The 19,697-nt window shown below is 53.9% G+C and overlaps 7 protein-coding genes across 7 annotated transcripts; 3 read left to right on the forward strand and 4 right to left on the reverse strand.

The window, feature by feature from the left end:
* On the reverse strand, positions 1-2,976 carry G647_07383 (uncharacterized protein; the record flags this gene model as incomplete). Its single annotated transcript, XM_008731699.1, has 2 exons — positions 1-2,835; positions 2,887-2,976. The coding sequence occupies 2 exons, from the start codon at positions 2,974-2,976 to the stop codon at positions 1-3; spliced, it is 2,925 nt and encodes a 974-aa protein (XP_008729921.1).
* A 409-nt stretch (positions 2,977-3,385) lies between these two features.
* On the reverse strand, positions 3,386-5,624 carry G647_07384 (uncharacterized protein; the record flags this gene model as incomplete). Its single annotated transcript, XM_008731700.1, has 2 exons — positions 3,386-4,983; positions 5,033-5,624. The coding sequence occupies 2 exons, from the start codon at positions 5,622-5,624 to the stop codon at positions 3,386-3,388; spliced, it is 2,190 nt and encodes a 729-aa protein (XP_008729922.1).
* A 2,769-nt stretch (positions 5,625-8,393) lies between these two features.
* Positions 8,394-10,994, forward strand: G647_07385 (uncharacterized protein; the record flags this gene model as incomplete). Its single annotated transcript, XM_008731701.1, has 1 exon — positions 8,394-10,994. The coding sequence occupies one exon, from the start codon at positions 8,394-8,396 to the stop codon at positions 10,992-10,994; it is 2,601 nt and encodes an 866-aa protein (XP_008729923.1).
* A 323-nt stretch (positions 10,995-11,317) lies between these two features.
* Positions 11,318-12,259, reverse strand: G647_07386 (uncharacterized protein; the record flags this gene model as incomplete). Its single annotated transcript, XM_008731702.1, has 1 exon — positions 11,318-12,259. The coding sequence occupies one exon, from the start codon at positions 12,257-12,259 to the stop codon at positions 11,318-11,320; it is 942 nt and encodes a 313-aa protein (XP_008729924.1).
* A 384-nt stretch (positions 12,260-12,643) lies between these two features.
* G647_07387 (uncharacterized protein) lies at positions 12,644-13,714 on the forward strand (the record flags this gene model as incomplete). Its single annotated transcript, XM_008731703.1, has 1 exon — positions 12,644-13,714. The coding sequence occupies one exon, from the start codon at positions 12,644-12,646 to the stop codon at positions 13,712-13,714; it is 1,071 nt and encodes a 356-aa protein (XP_008729925.1).
* Positions 13,715-16,062: 2,348 nt separating this feature from the next.
* Positions 16,063-16,950, forward strand: G647_07388 (uncharacterized protein; the record flags this gene model as incomplete). The annotated part of the gene is made up of 1 exon (XM_008731704.1): positions 16,063-16,950. One exon carries the CDS (start codon positions 16,063-16,065, stop codon positions 16,948-16,950), a length of 888 nt encoding a protein of 295 aa, XP_008729926.1.
* A 688-nt stretch (positions 16,951-17,638) lies between these two features.
* Positions 17,639-19,081, reverse strand: G647_07389 (uncharacterized protein; the record flags this gene model as incomplete). The annotated part of the gene is made up of 2 exons (XM_008731705.1): positions 17,639-18,498; positions 18,562-19,081. The coding sequence occupies 2 exons, from the start codon at positions 19,079-19,081 to the stop codon at positions 17,639-17,641; spliced, it is 1,380 nt and encodes a 459-aa protein (XP_008729927.1).
* Between the last annotated feature and the right edge of the window lie 616 nt (positions 19,082-19,697).

The raw sequence follows: 19,697 nt of genomic DNA on the forward strand, positions 1-19,697 counted from the left end.
TCAATCCGTGGCAGGAGCTGTTGCCATAACCCCCCTACCGAAGAACTCGCTCACGGTTCCAAAGCGATTATTGCTTCGAGACAACGCAGCCTTGAACAACTCGTGCTGTTCAGTGCTTTCAACCTGCTGCCGCCGAATTGCGCGAATCGTGTCATTCCCGGGTTTGCAGAGTGGGCATTCGACCTTGGCGTCATTCTCATCCATGCCGATTCCCGGTTTGTTCAAGCACTCCTGATGAAACGAGTGTTTGCACATGAAGTGAACCATAGGCAGGGTGAGGTTACGGTTGCATGACGAACACCGCCGGGCTTGAAACACGACAGGCTTTGTGCCAAGGTCTGCCAGCTCGGCTTTCTTCGAAGCAGTCTCAGTACGGTATGAGTCAATCAATCGCCGGTTTGCCTGGATTTCTTTCCGTTCTCGAGAGATATTGTCGGAGAGATACCCCTTGACCAGACCCATTGTGACTGCGCCTCCTTGCGACAGCACCTTGACGACCTGGAGAGGTGCCATGAGATTCTCCTGATCGATCCTTCGCAGGACGGTCTGCAGTTCCTCCTTGACCCCGGGCGCTTTTAGTACCTCTTCCGAAGACGAGAAATAGCCGAGCGCAAGAGGGTACAAAGACGGATCCTTTGATCCATACTTTCTCAGTGCCGAAATTGCGCCTGACGTGTCCTTTGCAGAAGTGAAAGAACGAAAGATGTCGGCGTAGAGATTTTCGCGTTCTCGAACCAAAGTCGTTCCAGCTGGAAACTTGGAGAGCGACGACAGAAGCAAGACGTTTGAGGTGTCGATCGAAGTGGAATCCAGAGATGCAGTCGTGTTGTCAGCAATCAAGCTGGTCGCTTTGAGCTGCCATTTCTCCTTCTCCGCAGCGCCTGTGGCATTGTTCGCCGCCTCAAGGTACATCTCGAACAATGTCGTGGACAGGTCTGTTTGATCCTCCTTCGGAAGGTTCTTCTGGAGGATCAAAGCCTCGAGAAACGTAATGAACTCGGACGGGTGCGCAAGAAAGGAAGAGAACGCGCTCCTCGGTCGCGGTTTAGTGTACTTTGGCGTCTGATCTTCGTCGGCAGCAGACGCATTGTCTTGTTCGGAAGCTTCCGGCGCGTCGGCCGTAGCAGATCTATTCATGAAAGGTAACGTCCAGAGTGCAGAGAGGCTCTGGAATGCTCCTCCACCTGTCTGTGCCTGCACGTCCGATACAGCCGGAACATCTTTCCTGGGGGCATATTTACCGGTGTAGTATTCGATGAAGAGCTTTGTAGTCTCCTCTGGGCAATGTTCGAGAAGGCTGCGGGAATACTTCATCAGCACTGGGTATGCTGCGGCGGGCTCCAATCGCCAAATGTACTGTAGGGCTTCGGCGTATTTCTTTGAGTCTTCCACCAATATATCAATAACCAACTCGTTCTCGCCATGCTTGGTCGCCAGATAAGCAGCCTGGTCGAAATAGCCGCCCTGGCGACACATTGCTATGGCTGTATCCACGTCGAATTTCGCGGTTCCTGGCGTCCGAATGAAGGCGTCTAGCTTCTCCGTGTCCTTGAGTTTCGCATAACAATTCAACAACAGAGTCGTGTGGTCTGCGGTGGCTCGATCGTGGTCGTGCAATTCTTCCAGATAGTCGATCAGGTTGTGAATTCTTTGCGTGTCCAGAACCCGTCTTATCACTTGCGAGGGCTCGGTGTTGTCGATGGCCCGCAAGTACTGCTGCATGGCCGTGTCATAGTCACCCTTTTGGTATAGGTAGTCGCCGTATTTCCTGAAGATGATATTCTGCTGCATTTTGTCCGCACCAGACTTTTGTGCCAGGTTGATGGCGTAAATGTACAGGTTACGCTGATACAGGATCTCCAGTTTCTGTTGGAGTGTCTTCTCCTGGTATTTGTAGAGCTTACCCTCCACACTCAACAAGAAGAGCTCGTTCCATTGCGCGAAGACCTCCTTGACCTGAGAGGGCAGTGATTCCGTGTGAGCAACGTATTTGAGGTCGGTATCGAGAAGCGTGAATGATGAGCTGCTGAACATCTCATCAATTTCTTCGCCACCCAACCTTCTGAACGTTTTGGATTTGGAGACCTGCGCGACTCGCGGTGGACAGACAACGCCGACATACTCCTTGTAGATCTTGACACATTTCTTTGGACCGTCGAACGCGTAGCTCGGACCGCGTCCGTTTGCGCCATAGTAATAGATCGCATCCTCGCGAGCAATCACGACATCTCCGGTCTCACGGTCGTAGGTCATACAGCCAACATTGCACCCTCGGTTATCTACCGTCCTGACCGGCTGGCCCTGGCCCTTTCCAGATATTATGAGACTGCAGATCTTCGATGTGTTCGCGATATACAGCACCTTGGTCGTGCTTTGGCGTACCTCCAATCCCGTGACCGGATCTTCCGACTCGAACACTGTCCGCTGCTTTGTTCCGCGATCATGGACGAAGTCGCCTCGAATGACCGTGACAGAGCCATTAGCAAAGCCAACGGCCACCTGCGTCAAGTCATCCAGGACGACGAGAGCCGAGACGGGAAATTGCCTTCTGCCATTCTGCACAGCGATCGTACACAAACAACGCGGTGCGCCCGTCTTCTTTTCCTGCTTGTCCAATGCCCAAACTTTGAGCGACGGGTCCGATGAGAGGTTCTCCGAAATGGTGACGAGGAAGGACGTATCAGGAATCTGTCTCAGGTGGGTGACCGAAGCGTCTGCGGCGTCAGAAGCTTGAAAGGTGCGGATCACCTTCAAGCCACGCGAGAGAACGCGCACTGATCCATCGGAGGATCCAAGAAAGAGAGAGTCGGCCCCTGTAGTGAGAGACACCACGTCCTGCCATGAAGGATGAGCCCATAGCACGATCAAAGAAGCTGTATGACTTACGTCGAATAAATATGAGCCGTCTTCGTCTGCGGGCACTGGAACCTGAGAGACACTGAAGAAAGGGAAGGCTTTCCAGCTGGTGAGCGCCATCGCCGCTCACCTGAGATACTCGTCTCGACAATGGCGAGTGCCCATGCTAATAGCCCAACAGCTCGGGCTCTAGCAGCATTTGGTCGTCGCGGTCTATCCGTAACGCTGTAGCGATGCAGGTCTCAGTGACGTCGAAAAGTTGGAGATGCGAGAAGCGAGTTAGGGCCGCATCTACGGGGCGCGAAGAGTTCACACTTCACTCAAGTGGCACGAACAGGAAGGTATCGATTCCAAGGAATTATTTACGTCCTATACCATATCATGGACTGGTATCCAACCAAGTATTATACAGCTAACGTCGGTCTTTAGCTTTTCCCAATCCCAGAGTATCTCAAGCACACACCGGCGGCTATCATTACAGGCATTTCAGTCATCATCTCGTCAAACACAGGCATTCCAGCAACGAGGCTCATTGTTCCCAGCTGAACCTGGGACCATTTGTCTTCAACCGCGCAGGCGGAGGTGGGCTGGTAGCTCGCTCTTCTGCCACCGTACTCAAGCCCTCTTCGACGAACCTGCTTCCAGTACTCGGCGACCTCGATGGTGGACGTGCCCCCAGTTGCGGTACTAGCAGGCTGTTATGGCTGGCGCTTGCCACAGGACTCGTCAAGCTGCCTTCGCCGGACGAGAGATGATTGCGTGATCGTGAAGCCATTTCTGGTGATACTGGACTGGGCATGCTTCGACTGTTGCTGTTGCTAGATTGCCTGGAATGACCCACCGGGCTGATGCCCTGCTCATCAGAAGACACAGTTCCGAAAGCCCGGCTGTTCCGGACGCTGTATGGGCTGACACTGTTGCTGAAACGGTGATTGATTTCCGCAGGAGAATATGGAGGAACGGGCGATCCAGACCGCTCGCTGGCTGCTGCCTCTGCCGCCTTATCAGCCGCATTCTGTTGCTCAAGCTCTGCTGGTCGCCTCGGATCGTTCCTCATCAAAGCCGACGCTCTTGGAGTGCCGTCACTGCCTTGGAAGAAACTCGGTGACACCGGGCCAGCTGGCATCTCGATCGGCGTATGGCCTGACAACTCGAAGCGGCTGGCTGATGAATCCGCGGGCACTTCGGTCGGTTGGCGTTTGTCGCCAAGCAGCTCAGAAACTGTCGTCTGAGAATCCGGATTGCGCTCGGATCGACCCAGCAATGTCCGCCGTTTTGCCTTCTCCTTCTCTGCCCCGGGGCTGGCCGAGGAACGCTTCTTGCGGACACAGAAGAACCAGATGAGGGCCAATGTCACCAATGCCCCCAGTCCAGCTGCGACCCCGATTCCAATCTTCGCGCCTGTCGAGATTCCAGATCCAGATCCTTCTGGTCCGGGCCATGTGCTTCCTGCTGGACGGGATATCGAAAGGAGATTGACGTTGCTAACAGCATCCATGGTAAACACTGCTTGCGAAACCGAGAAATTACTTCGTTCGTAATCAACTATGAGGTAGGCCTCTTGCAGGAAAGCTCGGCCAATCGTATATTGTGTCGAATTAGCCGCTTTTCGCAGCGGGAAATAGTTTGTGGGCGCCGAAGTGAAATTGGCGGCCAGGTTAGGGAACGGATATGTCAGTTGAAGGTTGAAGGCATCGTAAGGTAAACTGAGTTCAATCTGGCTTGAGGAACCAGGTAAGTTGCTGAGTGTGAATGTGAAAGTCAGATTCCATGCACTGAGCGCTTCAGGTGAAGAGGAACGATCGGACGGAAAGAGGTAGGTCTGAAGGGTTTCGTCGTAGGTGAGGTTCAAGGCACTCGCAAAGGCGTCACAGGCTGCTTCGGGAAGCCAGAGAAATGGAGTGGAGGAGTCGATGGTGAACAGGTCGGCTTGAGAGGAGTCCAGGAGCGTCTGGGGGTTAGAATTCCAATTTGAGGGCAAAGACTCTGCGCTTGACGAGAGTGATATCGAATTAACAGCAACGATGGGCGCGTAATCCTGACTCAATGAGAAGCTCATTCCATTGGGCACGAATCGATTTGCATCAACTCCTCCCAATGTCAAAGAAGCCGGCACACCCTTCAGACCTAAGCATCTTCATCAGCAGACTGTCGCTCATTGATATGGAGCACTTACGGTAGGACGCCCCTGCAGTATAGCCATAACTACGGCTGGGAATGTCGTTCCGCTTCTCGATCAGGCTTGACAAGAGTGGCGAGATGTTCTCGGAGCCACTGAAGCGAGTGTTTTGGACACCAAGGCCCAGGCTTCCTACCCAATATGCTGTAGAATTGACCACGGCCACGATTTGGTCAGGCACCGAAGCGGTATCGTCCAGGGACACCACATCCAGACCATAGTATCCAAGCCCGGTATTGCCCAGTTGAGGATTGAAGTTGAGTTCGTATAAGCCCTCAGGTATGAACGACACTGATTCATTCGCGGCAAACAAGCCTCCTCTTTTGTTCTCACAGATTGTGGTTCCGTCACAGCCAGCCAGCCCTACCACCCATGTCTCCTGACTCAGTGTACTCGGAAGAACATAAACATATTGTTCGGGCGATCCAACTCTGATGCTGATAGCCGACCACAGACCATCGTAACCAAAGAAATCCGTGCTGGTTGTCGCAACGATGGGTGCAGGCTCTCCAGCCCCCATCGAAGAGAGAGACAATAGGACGACCAGCGCTATCAGATGATTGCTGCCCAAAGAGTGTGAGGCAGGCATGATGCCGCCGTGTTGTGTCGAGCGCGTCATGCCAGGGAATCAGATGTTCGGAATGCGGGCATAGTTATTCGAGGTCTAGTTTAATGGACGTCTAGAGATAGACTCGACGGCGTTCGAAGGATATGCTGTGAGCCGGTGATGCCGATAGAGGCTGGTACGAGTCAGAGAGGGTTATTGAACGAATGGACTGCAAATGCAACTGAGCGATAGACTTGACAAGGCCGTGCACTGGGTGTGATTGTGAACCACGACGTCTGCGGCAACGACGCAGCGAAGAGACACTCCCTGAGAGCCTGCTGCGACTGCACAGTCGCGGGCGGAGGAAGCCTTGGAAGCCGAACAAATTTGAGACCAAGCCCGAAAGGCCCCAAGTTTAACTGGAGTAGCTTTGGCTGCCCGCAAATCAATGAGCGAGCTGAACCTTTTTCGCCTGTTAGTGTCTCTGATGGAGACGTTTCAAGCGTGTCCACTTCCTTTAGGGCGGAGAAAGGGCACTCCGGACTCGGGATGCACCTCGCACGAGAGTGCCTCGTGCTCCATCCAACCGTGACGTTCCCTCTGGCTGGGGCAGCATCGAAAACCCCTGATTGCTACCCGGGTATATTACTCTCTTTGGAAAGCTCGAGCCTGCAGTAGAACATAACAGTAGCCATGGAGCTCTGTAAACCCCGAGTATCCTTTCCCCCGTCAAAGCAACAGAACTCCTGATGACGGTGTAAGTGCAACTTTGGACACTGTGCCACCAAATGCAACGTTCCGCAGCACTTTCGGTAAGCTAAGAAAAGTCAAAGCCATCTGAGACGGTGGTCTTGGCTCGTGCAAACTGCTTCTGCTCCTCCTTTCAATCGTTTGACACGTGTGGTGAGGAGTACCTCGAAAGTTCTTCTCCCGCTCAACTGTTCTCGATCCCACGTTCCGAGTTCAAAGTCAGGTGTGCTGTGCACAGCACGTCACATCGGCGACGCGATTATCTTCTTGCACACAAATATTCCGCAACCCTGATGTGATGTTCGACGTGCCTGGACGATGCACGCAAGTACTCGTACTACAGTATGGGCAACTTTCCTCCTCTGGTGCTATGGCCGATTCGGCCCCCAAGCAGAGAGGATGGCATTGTTCGTAACACAAAAAGTAGCCCTCTCTCGGGGACCTCTAGACGGGCTAGCTGCGTCGCCGACATAATTTCGACGCTGATGTCCAAGAGAGCCATATGGTCATGTCTCTGTCGCACGACGAGGACCTGGTGCGACAATATTGACTTTGTGCCTACATCCCGACCCCGAACACGAGCAGGATGATTAAGTGGTGATGCCACAAGGCGAACAGAGTGGAGATCCACGTCTCTTTTCATCCAGGAACATGTGGCACTTCCCTTCTGGTCGGCATAGACAAAAGGTCCAGATTCCTAGCCACCTCCGTTGTTATTGGACGTTGTGTAACACTGGATGAAGAACCGAAGACCTCTGAGCGGGAATAATTGCAATGGCAGAAGGACAGCGAGGAATGTACCTCTCGTATATGAAAGATTAATGGGACAACGGCGTGTCTCAGGATAGGGTTGCGTGCAGGAAATGCTGATCGCACACTGGATGTGACCGGATTGTCATGATGCACGGCAAATTAGCATTGGGGAAGGATCCCACCAGGCACTAAGGCTCTACAGATCTTTCGTTAAGTAAGCCTGCAGATGAGTATGATTTGATGGCGCTGGAGCTCATCGCCAGTGAGCAGCCATCAGCAAGACTGTTGTACAGCGAGCTCCGAAAGGCCCCTTCCCCGAACAAGGAAGGGCTAGCGGGCATCCTTCCTTGGCGGGCCGGGGATGCTGTTCCTTGCAGGGTCCATTTGCTCAGAGAAATCTCCTGGCCCAAGCTAGCTGGGAGGGCCTTGTCGCTTCCCCATCGATAGGCACCGAACCTGGCGATTGTGGCTGCCTTTCAATCCGGCGCTCCAGCCAATCATCGCGTCTATAAAGTACTTGGGCATGCCATTGCATGATGGCTGGGGCCGAACTACCCAAGTCGCATCAGGTTGAATGACGAAGAGCCCGAAGGCTAACCAGGCTGGGAGGGCCAACGACGCCCAGCGGTCCCAGGTCTCCAAGCTTCGAAAGCCTGGAACGGAGCCACTGAGCTTGTTCGAGGCTACAAACGACTGGCTGCAAGAGCCTGTCGCTGGTCTTGACCCTTGCAGTTCCCTTGTTTCTCCATCTCCACCTTGTGCCTCTGTCTTCGGCCACGCCTCCGGCTTCCTTTCCACAGACTTCAGCCCTCTGCACTCGTCCGCATCAGTCGCCAACGTCCGCAGTCGCTGGCCTTGTCCTTCGTTTCGATCGTTGCACAGCACCTGTCAACCGTGTCTGGCAGTGGAGTCATGCTGAAGGCGCCGTATACATGAGGGCTTGTGTATCCGCCAACTTCAAATCTCCCTCCATGCCTGTCGAATCTCGGACGTTCGCGACCAAGCCCACCACCACGATTGGGCTTTGAAGACCAGACCGGCGGTGACTTCGCCAGTCTCTGACACTCGCTATTCGCTGCTATGAGGAGTTGAGAGGCTCCTATTCAGCTATATTTCCGCACAGTCATTCGTTACTATCCAGCATTGGGATAACATTCGCTTAAGATTTGAGGGAGTGCAAGAGGAGGCAGATTGTTCCCGGGCAAGATGCATACACTTTTGTCGCTCGTTCTGCTAGCTGCTCGACTGTCGACTGCCTTGGGTCTGGATACAAAGTTGGCCTCAGACAAGCTGGTGCCGCTCAGATTCATGCGCAGAGATCTGCCCTACTCGAATGGAACAATTTCTCAGTTGGACGTCACCTCATTGACAACGACCGAGTCGACTAGTCCCACATCGACCTCAGCAGTCTCAACGGGCGCTTCGTCCAGCATTGATCCAACTGCCTCATCAGCCGTGCCACTGAGCACAACTCCGAGTCCTTCAATATTGCCACCACCAATCCCCCCATCACTATTCGGTCCCAGTAATCCAAGCGATACAATCCTCTCCAGCACAACATGGTCCTCCACGGTACCAACAGTCACTTCCAGCACCACGCCTTTCACAGATACAGTCACTTCTGCCTCGGGCCCTCCAAACGTTCCTTCTCAAGTTCTGCCACCAGACTACGACCCAGGCCATACGTACGATCCAGCTTCCTTCAGCTCAGTTTTGAGTCCTTCGGCGATTTCTCCACCGCTTCCCCCAGTGGATGTCGACTCAGGTGACTCTGGTTCGACTTTCTCCAGCTACGTACCAACAATAGCTGCGCCTAGCACAGACTTCGGTCCTCGAATCACCCCTCCACCACTGCCTTCATCGCATTGCGATTCGCACGACCCAGACTGTTCCCCAAGCTCCCTCAGCATTTCCATTCCCTTCATATCTGCACCAACCTTCAGCGACTCCAGCATCACGACCAACTTGTCGGAATTTACCATTTCGAGCAGACCCCCATTGAAGACTCCACCAAGATTACCTTCGTTTACAGGCATTTTCACGAACTATTCGACATCCGTCGATCTGAACGCCACGACGCCCTCAACCACCTGTACTGGCTCGGTCACTTACTATGGTTCGGTTCCTCCTACCGTCTATGTTACTGTCACGGAAGGTTTTGATGTCACTGTGACCGCCAGTAATGTTTCCGTGACCGATACCCCGACGCTGGTCACTCCTTTACCGGCCTGCTCAGCAACGATCATGCCCTTAGACCAGTCGTTCGTTCCACTCATGAGCACTGTCCCTTCAACCAACACCAATCCTAAGGTTCCGCTCGTCGCAACCGCATCGAGCCCCTTCAATGCACCTCCTCTTCCACCTAACGCGACACCTGCCATTGCTCCGGCTCCTCCAGACTCTCCGTTCGGGGCCCCGGCGCCTGCAGCTTCCTCCGAAGTCTATTCTAGTGTCGATTATACCAGCACTGTTGTTGTCACCAAAAAGACTCCAGTGACTGTGGTTGTGCCACCGACGACCTCCCTGGACATCAATTTCAATTTCCCGTCTCAGACCCCGACTCCCTCCCCGAATAGTGGCGGTGGAATTAACGATGGCTCCGGCGGTAACAATGGTGGGAGCAACAATAACAACAACAACAACGGGGAGAGCAGTGGTGGCAGTGACAATGATCAGCCCGGCAATGAGGGGAGCAATGGTAATACTGGCGGCGGTAGTGGTGCGAGCAATGGTGGCAGTGGGAACACTGCATCTTCATTGCCTGATGTCTTTGCTTCTATCAAAAGTCAGGGGTCGACTGGAGGGTCACACTTCGTCAATACCGGCACACCAACGACATTAGGGCTTGGTAACATCATTGCTTCGATCATCAATTCACCCTTTGTAGCTCCCTCGCCAGCTACTCGCGCCCCAGTGCCCGCAGCCGCTCCTCTGACAACCTCGGTCGGGGGCGTACCTGTTGTCGTATTGCCGTCAAACAGTGTGGCAATCGGGAGTCAGACCTTCGCAATACCCAATCTGGCCTCCACTACGGTCCAGGTCTCTGGTGTCGTTTTCACCCTTCAGCCCTCTCAAATCGTGGCTCCTTCCGCCACAATCACGTTCGTCCAGCCTCAACGGGAGCAACTGCTGACCCCGGTGGCCACGGGCACGATTACCACGACCGTGGGTGACTTGACACTTACCGTTGGACCCACAGCTGCGATCATATCGGGAACGACGTACAGGATTGGATCAGGTGCGCCGGCCACTACCGTCGTTGTCGATGGGACGCGCATCTCGGTCGGCGCTGGCGGGGTTGGACTACCTAGCACAACTGTCGCTCCTGGTGGCGTCACTGGTACGCCTTTTGTGGTGTACACGACGGAGGGTTTGACGTTTTCTGTCGGGAGTACTGTGGCTATTGTTGGTGGGACGACCTACCGCATTGGCTCAAATGCTCCTGAAGTGACTGCTACCCTCGGCGCCGATCATGTAACAGTGTCGTTCGGTCCCTTGGGAGTCGGGCTGACCAGCACTACCCTGGCGCCAGGCGGTTCACCGTTTGTGGTTGTTACTGCAGAAGGCTTGACATTCTCCATTGATGGCACTGAAGCAGTTATCAGCGGCACGACTTACCGCATAGGGTCGAATGCTCCTCAAGTGACGACGAGCCTGGGCTCCGGTCACGCGTCTGTTTCATTTGGTCCCGGCGGAGTTGGCCTGAAGTCTACCACAATCCATCCTACCACGGCCGTGTCGCACTCGACACAGACGGCGAAGACTGGGTCAAAGGCAACATCCCCCACAACCTCTGCAACGCAGTCGGCGGCTCTGGGCAGTGGTGCATCAACCCAGGCTCGTGTCTCTGTCTCTGGCCTCTTTGGCTGGCCTTTGCTGGCCATGCTTCTTCTCTTGCTTGTTATCTAAGACTCAAAGCAAATGTCGCTGGAAGAACTGGAGTTGTTGGAAAATCTGCGCTTCAATGGGAGAGTATTTGGGCTTGGATTCTGCTACGATCATGATACCCGCACAAAACTTACGACTTGGTTAGATGGAGTTTGCTCGAACGGAAAAGAGCTCTCCCTGGATGGATGGGATACACGGAGGACATCTACCCGGACTACAGATATCCGGCGAATAATGGTTACAATATAGGCATGACGCCCTGGTTGACGAAAATGGGACCAATCTAATATCATCATGACTGATCAGTCAACTTCTTGTCCGCATTTCACAGCTCTATTCTAAGTCTATAATAGATTTCTCACCGCCATGCCTGTAACACTCACGATGGATGCCATGAGCAGGTTGATCTGGTTGTTGTCCAGGATGTCGGTGCCGGAGTTGACAAGCCGGCTCTCTTCACCACTGTCGTTCCTAGCATGCTCTTGCGACTGAGTTTGAGGCTTCGACTTTGATTTGACGAGGACCCTCGCTCCGCCAGGACCTTCAATGATTTTGCCCGTTCGGCGGTCCACAACTGATGCTTGCAGTATAGCACCCAAGAGCGAGTCGAGGAGAGTGCCCATCGCACCTAGGACCGTAAGCGCCAGAAATGTCCCGACAATATTCAAAGTCGACGCCGTGGAAAAGGTAAGGATCAACACGCTCGTCGCTGCAATAGCAGCACCACCAGCCACGCCTGCAAGCAATCCTGCCAGCGTGACGCCGCCGTTTGTCCCTTTGGGAACGACTCGCCACGGATGCGTGATCAAAACCGGGTGAGAGGTCGACAAGATCCCCAATTCACTCGACAGAGTGTCCGCCGTGACCGCGGCATAGTTGGCCATAATCCCCAATAACAAAACATCGGGTACACTATCTTGCTTGCTGCCGCCATTGGACCACGCCGGCAGGCTGCCGTGTCCGTAAAGCCAAAGATGCACGGCGCACAGGAAACTCGCACACCCACTGTTCGCCAATACCTGGATGCTTGTCCGTGGCCCCTCTCCGCCGGAGCTGCCGCTACTCGATAGTGTGAGCTTGGCCTTTACCTCATGCTTTACTTTTGTAGCGGTGGTGCCGAGGAGGAAGAAGACGCAGAGGAGAGTGAAGGGGAGGGCCGAGGGATGCAAGGCGTGGATCGTTGCCGTGAGGGCTGCAGAGAGGATGCCAGGGATGGTGAGCGACCGGCGAGTGTAGGAGCGGATAATGAGGAGGAGGGTGATAGGGACGGCGACGATGGGCCGCATCGTGAGGCGTGTGGTGGTGGAAGAAGAGCAAAGGAAACACGGACAGCGGAGGGGCTCATGTAATATGGCCTCGAGCTCCTGGCCCGTCGCGTGCAATCAAGCACAAAGTTGAGCTGTACGAGTACAGTATGCAGATTATGTGGACTTCTGAAGCCCGTAATGAGAGTTGACTTGGTGAAAGTGCCCGCAGTGCAACCCGTTGCCCGTTTAGGGAGTATGATGTCATACTGTTTTGTGACTTAGTACAACGGTTTCGCTAGCCAGAAAACTGCTTTTCCTCTGAACTTTCCCTCCGTCCGTTTGTCCCTATCGTTGACCACCGCAGATATACTATTCATCGCAGTCGGAAATCGAGAATGGGAGGGTACTTTCCGTCTCTTGAAGATGTTCAAATCCTTCCTCGTTAAGCCCGCAGTCGTGCGGCGGGGCTTGGATGCAACTCGACGAGCTCTACATCTCGCCCCTCCCTTCCTCCTCGACAGCTATATTCCCCGCTACCACCTCCTCTCCGCCGCCGATGCTGCGAAAAAGCGCTCGGCGGCCTACGCGCATCTCCGACAATGCAATCTCTGCCCCCGCCTGTGCAACGTCAACCGCTACGAAACCACCGGCCACTGCCTGATCGGCGCAGAAACCGTCAAGGTATCTACCATTGCACCTCACTTCGGCGAGGAACCCTGCCTTCAAGGCCACAACGGCAGCGGTAGCGTGTTCTTCAGTGGTTGCAATCTGCGCTGTGTCTTCTGTCAGAATCACGACATCGCGCATCAAAAGGTGGGCTTCGATTTGACACCGGAGGAACTGGCCGACTGGATGGTAAAACTCCAGGATGTGGGCGGTGTCCATAACATCAACTTTGTCACTCCTGAGCATGTGGTTCCGCAGGTCGCGCTCTCGATATTGCACGCGCGAGAGATGGGCTTGAACTTGCCGATCGTCTATAATACGAGCGCATTCGACAGCCTCGAGAGTTTGAAGCTCATGGACGGGCTGGTGGATATCTATCTGCCGGACTTCAAGGTTTGGAACAATGACACGGGTAGGAGGCTTTTGAAGGCAGATGCGTATGCAGATGCGGCACGGGAAAGTATCACCGAGATGTATAGGCAGGTGGGCGATTTGTGCTTTACGGCAGATGGGATTGCCCAAAAGGGTGTTCTTGTGCGGCATCTTGTGATGCCGGGTAAGGAAGACGAGGGTGTTCAGATCATGAACTGGCTCGCTGGCGCTTTGGGCAAGGATGTCTTTGTGAACATCATGGAGCAATATTTCCCGAGTGCTCATGTCGGGAAAGAGAGGAGAGGGGCAAAGGGTGAGCGGGGTGGTGAGAAACGATACAGTGAGATTAATCGACCGATCAAGCTCGACGAGGTCGGTGTTGTGCAGAAGGCAGCAAAGGACGCCGGACTCTGGAGATTTGCAGAGGCGGCCAGACATGGTGGCTTTAATATCTGAAGAGGTCCCAGTGTATGTGTAGCGAAGAGACTTTCTGGCAGGCTTGCTTACTGATTTCCTACCTTTCAACCTTGTCAACATTACAGTCCGGTTCTGGTGTAGCCTCTCGCTATTGAGCTAGCATCAACTCCAGAGCATTGCTGCACGACACAACAGAAAACCCGCCACGAAAGGGTTGTCAAGAGTCTCACCGGAATCAGGGCTCAGTTGAAGCAGGGTACATCTTTCGCTAGGCGCTGTTCCCTCACAACGGGAACTCTCTTTACTGTGTACTCGTAGACAAGGATGGATCCATATGGATGGTGCAGGGTCATCCCACCAAAGCTATATGTCGAGGGCGTTCATTGGGTCTGTTTCGTCAGGGAAGCCTGGTGGACCTGATCGCTAGCTGAAAGTCTCCAAGTCGAATACTCGCATATAAAGGTGGGTCTCAGTAGTCCTTCGACCAGGACCTTTGGGGGTTAGAGTTACTTGGAAAAGACGAAGATCACGCTACGACCACCGGGCTTATTTGGTGGGCACTAAGACGCGCGAACGGCGACTAACGACGACCGGCTTTGTAACTGCTACTTATGCAAAAGGTTAATTAAACCGTCCCCGACCCGTTTCTCTCTAAGCAAAAAGTTGTCGTAGGATTTCAGGCAATACATACCCTGTTCTCTTCAAGGTCCTGTGGTGAACTATGTGCTCTGACAGTGAACCCAGACCTGCATCCGGAAACTACCGTCTCGGTCAGTGGTCCTGGGAGCAGCGTAGAAACATGCGGTTTCCGCGCCAATTCAATTTCTGTGTCCCATTATCGAAACGTCCCGCTTTCCACGAGGCAACGGCGTAGTAACGACGACGAGGGTTACGGAAATCTCGTCGTAAGCGAAGATCTAGTGCCATTTGCACCGCGCTTGAATCACAACCAGGGGTTGGACACAATTAACTTGATTCATTGACACGGAGGCCGGTCCGAAATAGAACTAGGTCACCTGATACAGAGTACTCAACTAGAGTAGCTGGCACAGTCCAAAAGAGGTGCCAAGACTCGGAGCGTTGTCGTCGCAAATATCCAGCACGGTAGAGCGCTGTAACGTGGATGCAGTGATGACACCAGTGAACTCCGGAAGAACGTCGAAGCCTGACGCACGAAGAACATGGAATTTGGCGCACGACAGAATGAGCCCTTTCGGGCCCCGAGGGCGCCCAAGTGTAAGAGCGGTCTGCGGAAAGCCTCATGAACCTGACCGTGCCCTAAGTACTGTGGCATGTAAATCAAGCGATAGATCAGCTACCCCCTGGGATGAATTTTCGCCGGTGCTTCACCTGCTCCACTTGTCCTGTGCAAGCCTTTGACGGCTATGTTTGTCCTTGACAGGGGAATCCAGTGCCCCATATTGCTACCTTCGGCCTCTTGAGTTGCTCGGCGGCGAGTTAAACTCCATGCCTATCCTGCCGTGTTAGATGATTGTACCATCGTCGATGGCGCTCATGGAAAGGGTTGTGGTCTGAAATGATGCTCGCGGTTTTCCGGAGTGCTCCAGATCGTCCGTCTAGAAAGCAATGTTCGCGCGCTGGTTTCATTTCCTGTGAACCTTCAGATGATCTGCTTCTTCTACACTCTCAAAGCATGCGTTTTCTGGTGTAATGTAATGTAGAACCCTGGGCGACGGGTGTCGCTCCTGAAGTACCCAGATGCGAGATTGGAATGGGCCTTTTAGGCCGTCGTCCCAGCTGCCAAATCCTGGCCATATCACCACTTTTCTTTCCGTTTCGATGGGATAGGATCCGGGCTTTCCAAGCCAGCTTGGGAAGAGCATCTCAGGGTCCTGCCCGTCGCGTTCGACCGAAATGCGAACATTCAGATCATAATGAGAGTAGAGCCCAAAGCTAAGGGTCATCGATTGAGGGTTGCCATGGCTGGGTTCAACGACAAGTCCGGTGGCGCAGAGTTGCGGCTGTCTCCTCAGCTGCTCCCATGGATCATGGAAACACAGTTGGAGAGCGTCTTTGAACAGTGCACACAGCTCGCAGCCAGCGTCTGCCGCTCGCTTCAACACAGGGGGTTTACAGTCCATGATACCCCTGAGCGCAGTCTGGCCAACTGTCGGGTAACCTTCCCATTTATATGGCAACGGCCATGTCCAAAAACGGTGCCAAGCCAAGGTGGTTTGTTTCCACCGGAATACGAATTACTACAATACCTTTGTTGAACCATCTATAATTGATCAGCCCTTCCCTCTGTACCAGAACAAAGACACCAAGACCGACAATGCACAAAACTGGCCAGAACCGTACCCGGAAGACGATGGCGGCATACAGTCCTCCTCTTCCGCTGACGGTAATTCCTGCTCGTCGCCAAAATGATCCCTCACCGAGATCTCATGCCATGCGGTGTTGGCGTACCCACCCTTGCCACGGCGCAGCACTCGCACATCCGCCAGGAAGCAGACTATATACATGAACGGATCAATGCCGCAACGGCGCTTCACAGAAAGCTGTCGTCCGAGATCCGCAGGGTTGAAAGGAGGCTCGACAAGGCTCGACAAGATAACTGGTCAGACGAGCCTAACACCGCCGTCTCGATTACCTCGCTCAAGAAAGGCATCCGCAAGCAACGGTCACGTCTCAACCGGTGCGCAAGGAACTTGGCAGCGTTCGAGGATCGTCTGGCGGCTATAACCGTGCAGATGCAAGCCCTCCGGCAACGCCAGTGGCGACACACCGCTCCACAACTCTACGGCCCTGAGAATGCCTACCCTGAACGTCTCGCCAGCGCTCCACGCAGGCATGACTGGTCGGCATCGACACCGTTACACATACTACAACCGCCAACTCCAGCGTTAGGTGCGGGTCCTTTGGAGACGCAGATGCAGGTGCAGATGCAAAGCCAGCACCATCCAGTCGTCGGTTACCTCCCGCGGACCCCGGTCCTACGACCTGTGCAAGTCTCAAGACTAATTGAGACGGAGGTATTCCAGCAGAGCGCTGGTCCAATGCATGTCTTTGAAGGCGTGGAGGTCAGCCCGACAGATACTGTCTCTCCGTACGATTTGAGCCCTCCGCGAGGATTTCCGGCTGCTCAGCGTATCGATCTCGCGGACGCTGTCAGCAACCCGCGCATTTCTCAAGCTCGGGAACCAGACCAGGCGCCCAAATTGGGAGTCGATCTATCACAGCGCTTGAGGCTGCTGGGTCATGAGAGTGCCGCGCTCAGACTCCAGGGGCTGGCCAGAAAGGGGAGAAATTGAAATGGAGGGTCCGCTTGGTCCTTGTTGTGTCTCCAGGTACAAGCTCCAGAGACATCATAAGTGAAATACTGTAGTCCCCTAGAATACATGTGCAATATTCAAGGAGGAAATATTTCCAGTACCTCTGAAATCATCACCTCGCAATCGAGCCAAACTGTTATGAATCGCTCCACGTGAGGCGGTGTGCGGTCCAAGTAGGTTTACTTGGAGGGAGTAACAACTGTATGTCTGCACGAGGATAAGGGTACGCGGTTACTTGTAACGGCGTTTCAGTGGAACAACGCTCTTAGTCCAAAGGTAGGGGTAAGAGTATTAACCAAGTTGACTACTGGGCGTCTCCTAGAACGGAGGCTAGCCTAGTACTATATACCTATACCTATATAGGTTTTACTCAGTGTCCTTAGTTGTGCTCAGTCTCGCTCGGCGCCGCTCAGGACTGAGCACACTAAGCGAGGCTGTCGGGTCCGTTCGTCATAGTCTCCTTTCCTGTAGCGGCGCATGGTCGCCTAAGTGGGCTTGTAAAAATTTAGTATAATCACTGCACTCTTATTCTCATTCATATTTAATACCACCTCCGGACATTAAACCCATTACGCCGTCGCCAAAGAGATACGGTGCACATGCAGGGATCGAACATCCACGCATGCATGTAGGTAGGTAGGTAGGTAGGTTACCTAAGTTTCTTTTTTCACCGAACAGGATCGCCTCCGTTCTCGACAAAGCACTTTTCCGTCAGCGAGTCGAGCTCCCAGATGCGCTTGCGGAGCAAGGCCTTGTCATCCCCACATATCTCACTCAACAGCCACTCTCCTATGTCCAACTGACGGGTGAGCACCGACACGAGTGTTTCGGCCTCCCAGCCACGGCCCGCCGTCTCTGTCAACCACGTGTCCAGAGTCTTGGAATGGTGGGAAAGCATGGTTGCCAGAGATTTGACTTGATTGTCGTCGCCCCTTTCCTGTACAAACGACTCCAACAGCGCGTGCTGTCGAGCTCGGGCGGCCTCGAGTCCTTTGATTTTCTCGGCCGCCGTCTCGAATACCCATCTTCTGCCTCGAAGCTCGAGGGAGCTTGGTGAGGAAGATGCAGACGTCGACGCCGGCGCCGACGCCGAAGCCAATACGTCGGGGCTAATCGATGCTTGACGGACCTTGGCTTGAACGGGGGTTTGTTGTGGTTCCTCAGGATCATTGGCTTGGACGGAGGTTTGTTGCTCTTGCTGGGTATCCTCGGCTTTAGAGGCCTGTGGCTGAGGATCTTCGACTTCAGAGGGTCGTCGTGGTTGCTGATCAAGACCTGGGGTGGCGGTTGCTCGAGGGCTCGGCGCTACCAGGATGGTGCCTTGCACGTCAGGTGCTGCCGCTTCTCTCTTACCGGCAGGAGGTTGAGGTAGACTGCTACGCACGTGTGACGTGGCAGGGACGCGCTTCCGTTTTCGAGGTGGTCTGGCGTCCGTGTAGTCCGGGTCATAGGGATCGTCAGTCCATGGGAGCACAGACGAGATACTGTCCGAACGACGTGATGGAGAATGCGGGGACCTGGTTGATTCTTCGAACTCGTCAGGCCAGATGCATCCAAACTCGCGAGAAATGCACCGGGGCCATTACTTACCGTGGGAGGACAGACGTTCTTCTGGTAATGGCAAGCCAGACGCGATGCTGTCGCGTTCTACAACGCTCTGCGGCCACGGCAACGGGGCTGACATGTTTGAGAGGGGGCTCTGGCGAACTGAGGTCGTGGCTGCGCCCGTGGTCGTGGAAGAGGCCGATGTGTTGGGCTGTGGATGGAACCTGCAACCGGTACATTCTTTCTTGTGCATAGTCTCGAGAGCATTCCTCTGCATCAGCTTCATGACGTCGCAGATGAGGTCTTGCTTTTCAGTCCGCTTTTCCTCGGTCGCCCAGTGAAGTAGCTTGGTGATGGTTGAATTCCAGGACGCAGAAGTCTGGTGACTTTGCGTGTGGGTCAGATATCTGTCCGCCGTGTGACGGAGCAGTTCGTCTGATGCACATGGGAGGTCGACAGAGGCTCTAAGAAAGGCAGATATATCACGCTTGACGGTCTTGTAGAGTGTCGAAGGGTAGTGGAACCCCAGCGAAGTCAAGCAGTATCTGATTGTAGGCTCAGGCATGTCGAGGAGAAAGTAAGGGGCGCAAAAATGCCGTGTAGTGCGATCAGAGTCGAAGCTGAAGAAGAAGAGGTCGAGGGATGGGTCTTCCTGCACCGGGACAGTGTGGATGCCGGTCGATGCTGCCATTTTAGATAAACCTAGAGCGCCAAGGGGGGCTTGCCCGGTCGCCGCCAAGGCTTTCTGCATATTGTCCAGGGGTCATGGTTCAATAGTCACATGCTGTGCAGTAGGCGCAACCAATAGTGCCATTGTGGGCTTCCGTAGCGGTGTGACGGATTTCTCTCGAGGTCGTCAGGCTGATGATCTCGCACCGGAATGCTCTCAGCCTTATTGCGCAAGAACAGGTAAATTTCTGGCCTTGAGACCGTCCAAGAAAGAATCTACATTTCCAATATAAGCCACCGACAGCAGCGCTCTTTTTGTCTCCCATCATGGTGTTATTAAGCTCCAAGCTGGGTTTTCCTGGCAGTGATGAAAATGTTCTTTGTGATTGATGCTTCACTTTATGACAGCAGGCGCTAAAAGTCTCAAAGCGTCCCGCGTTCCCGTGTTTGGCTGAACAAGCCGGGGGTCAAAAATGACACCAATCACGATGAATATATCTCCACCACAGTAT

The sequence above is a fragment of the Cladophialophora carrionii genome, assembly GCF_000365165.1.
Source record: "Cladophialophora carrionii CBS 160.54 unplaced genomic scaffold supercont1.6, whole genome shotgun sequence".
Classification (NCBI taxonomy): domain Eukaryota; kingdom Fungi; phylum Ascomycota; class Eurotiomycetes; order Chaetothyriales; family Herpotrichiellaceae; genus Cladophialophora; species Cladophialophora carrionii.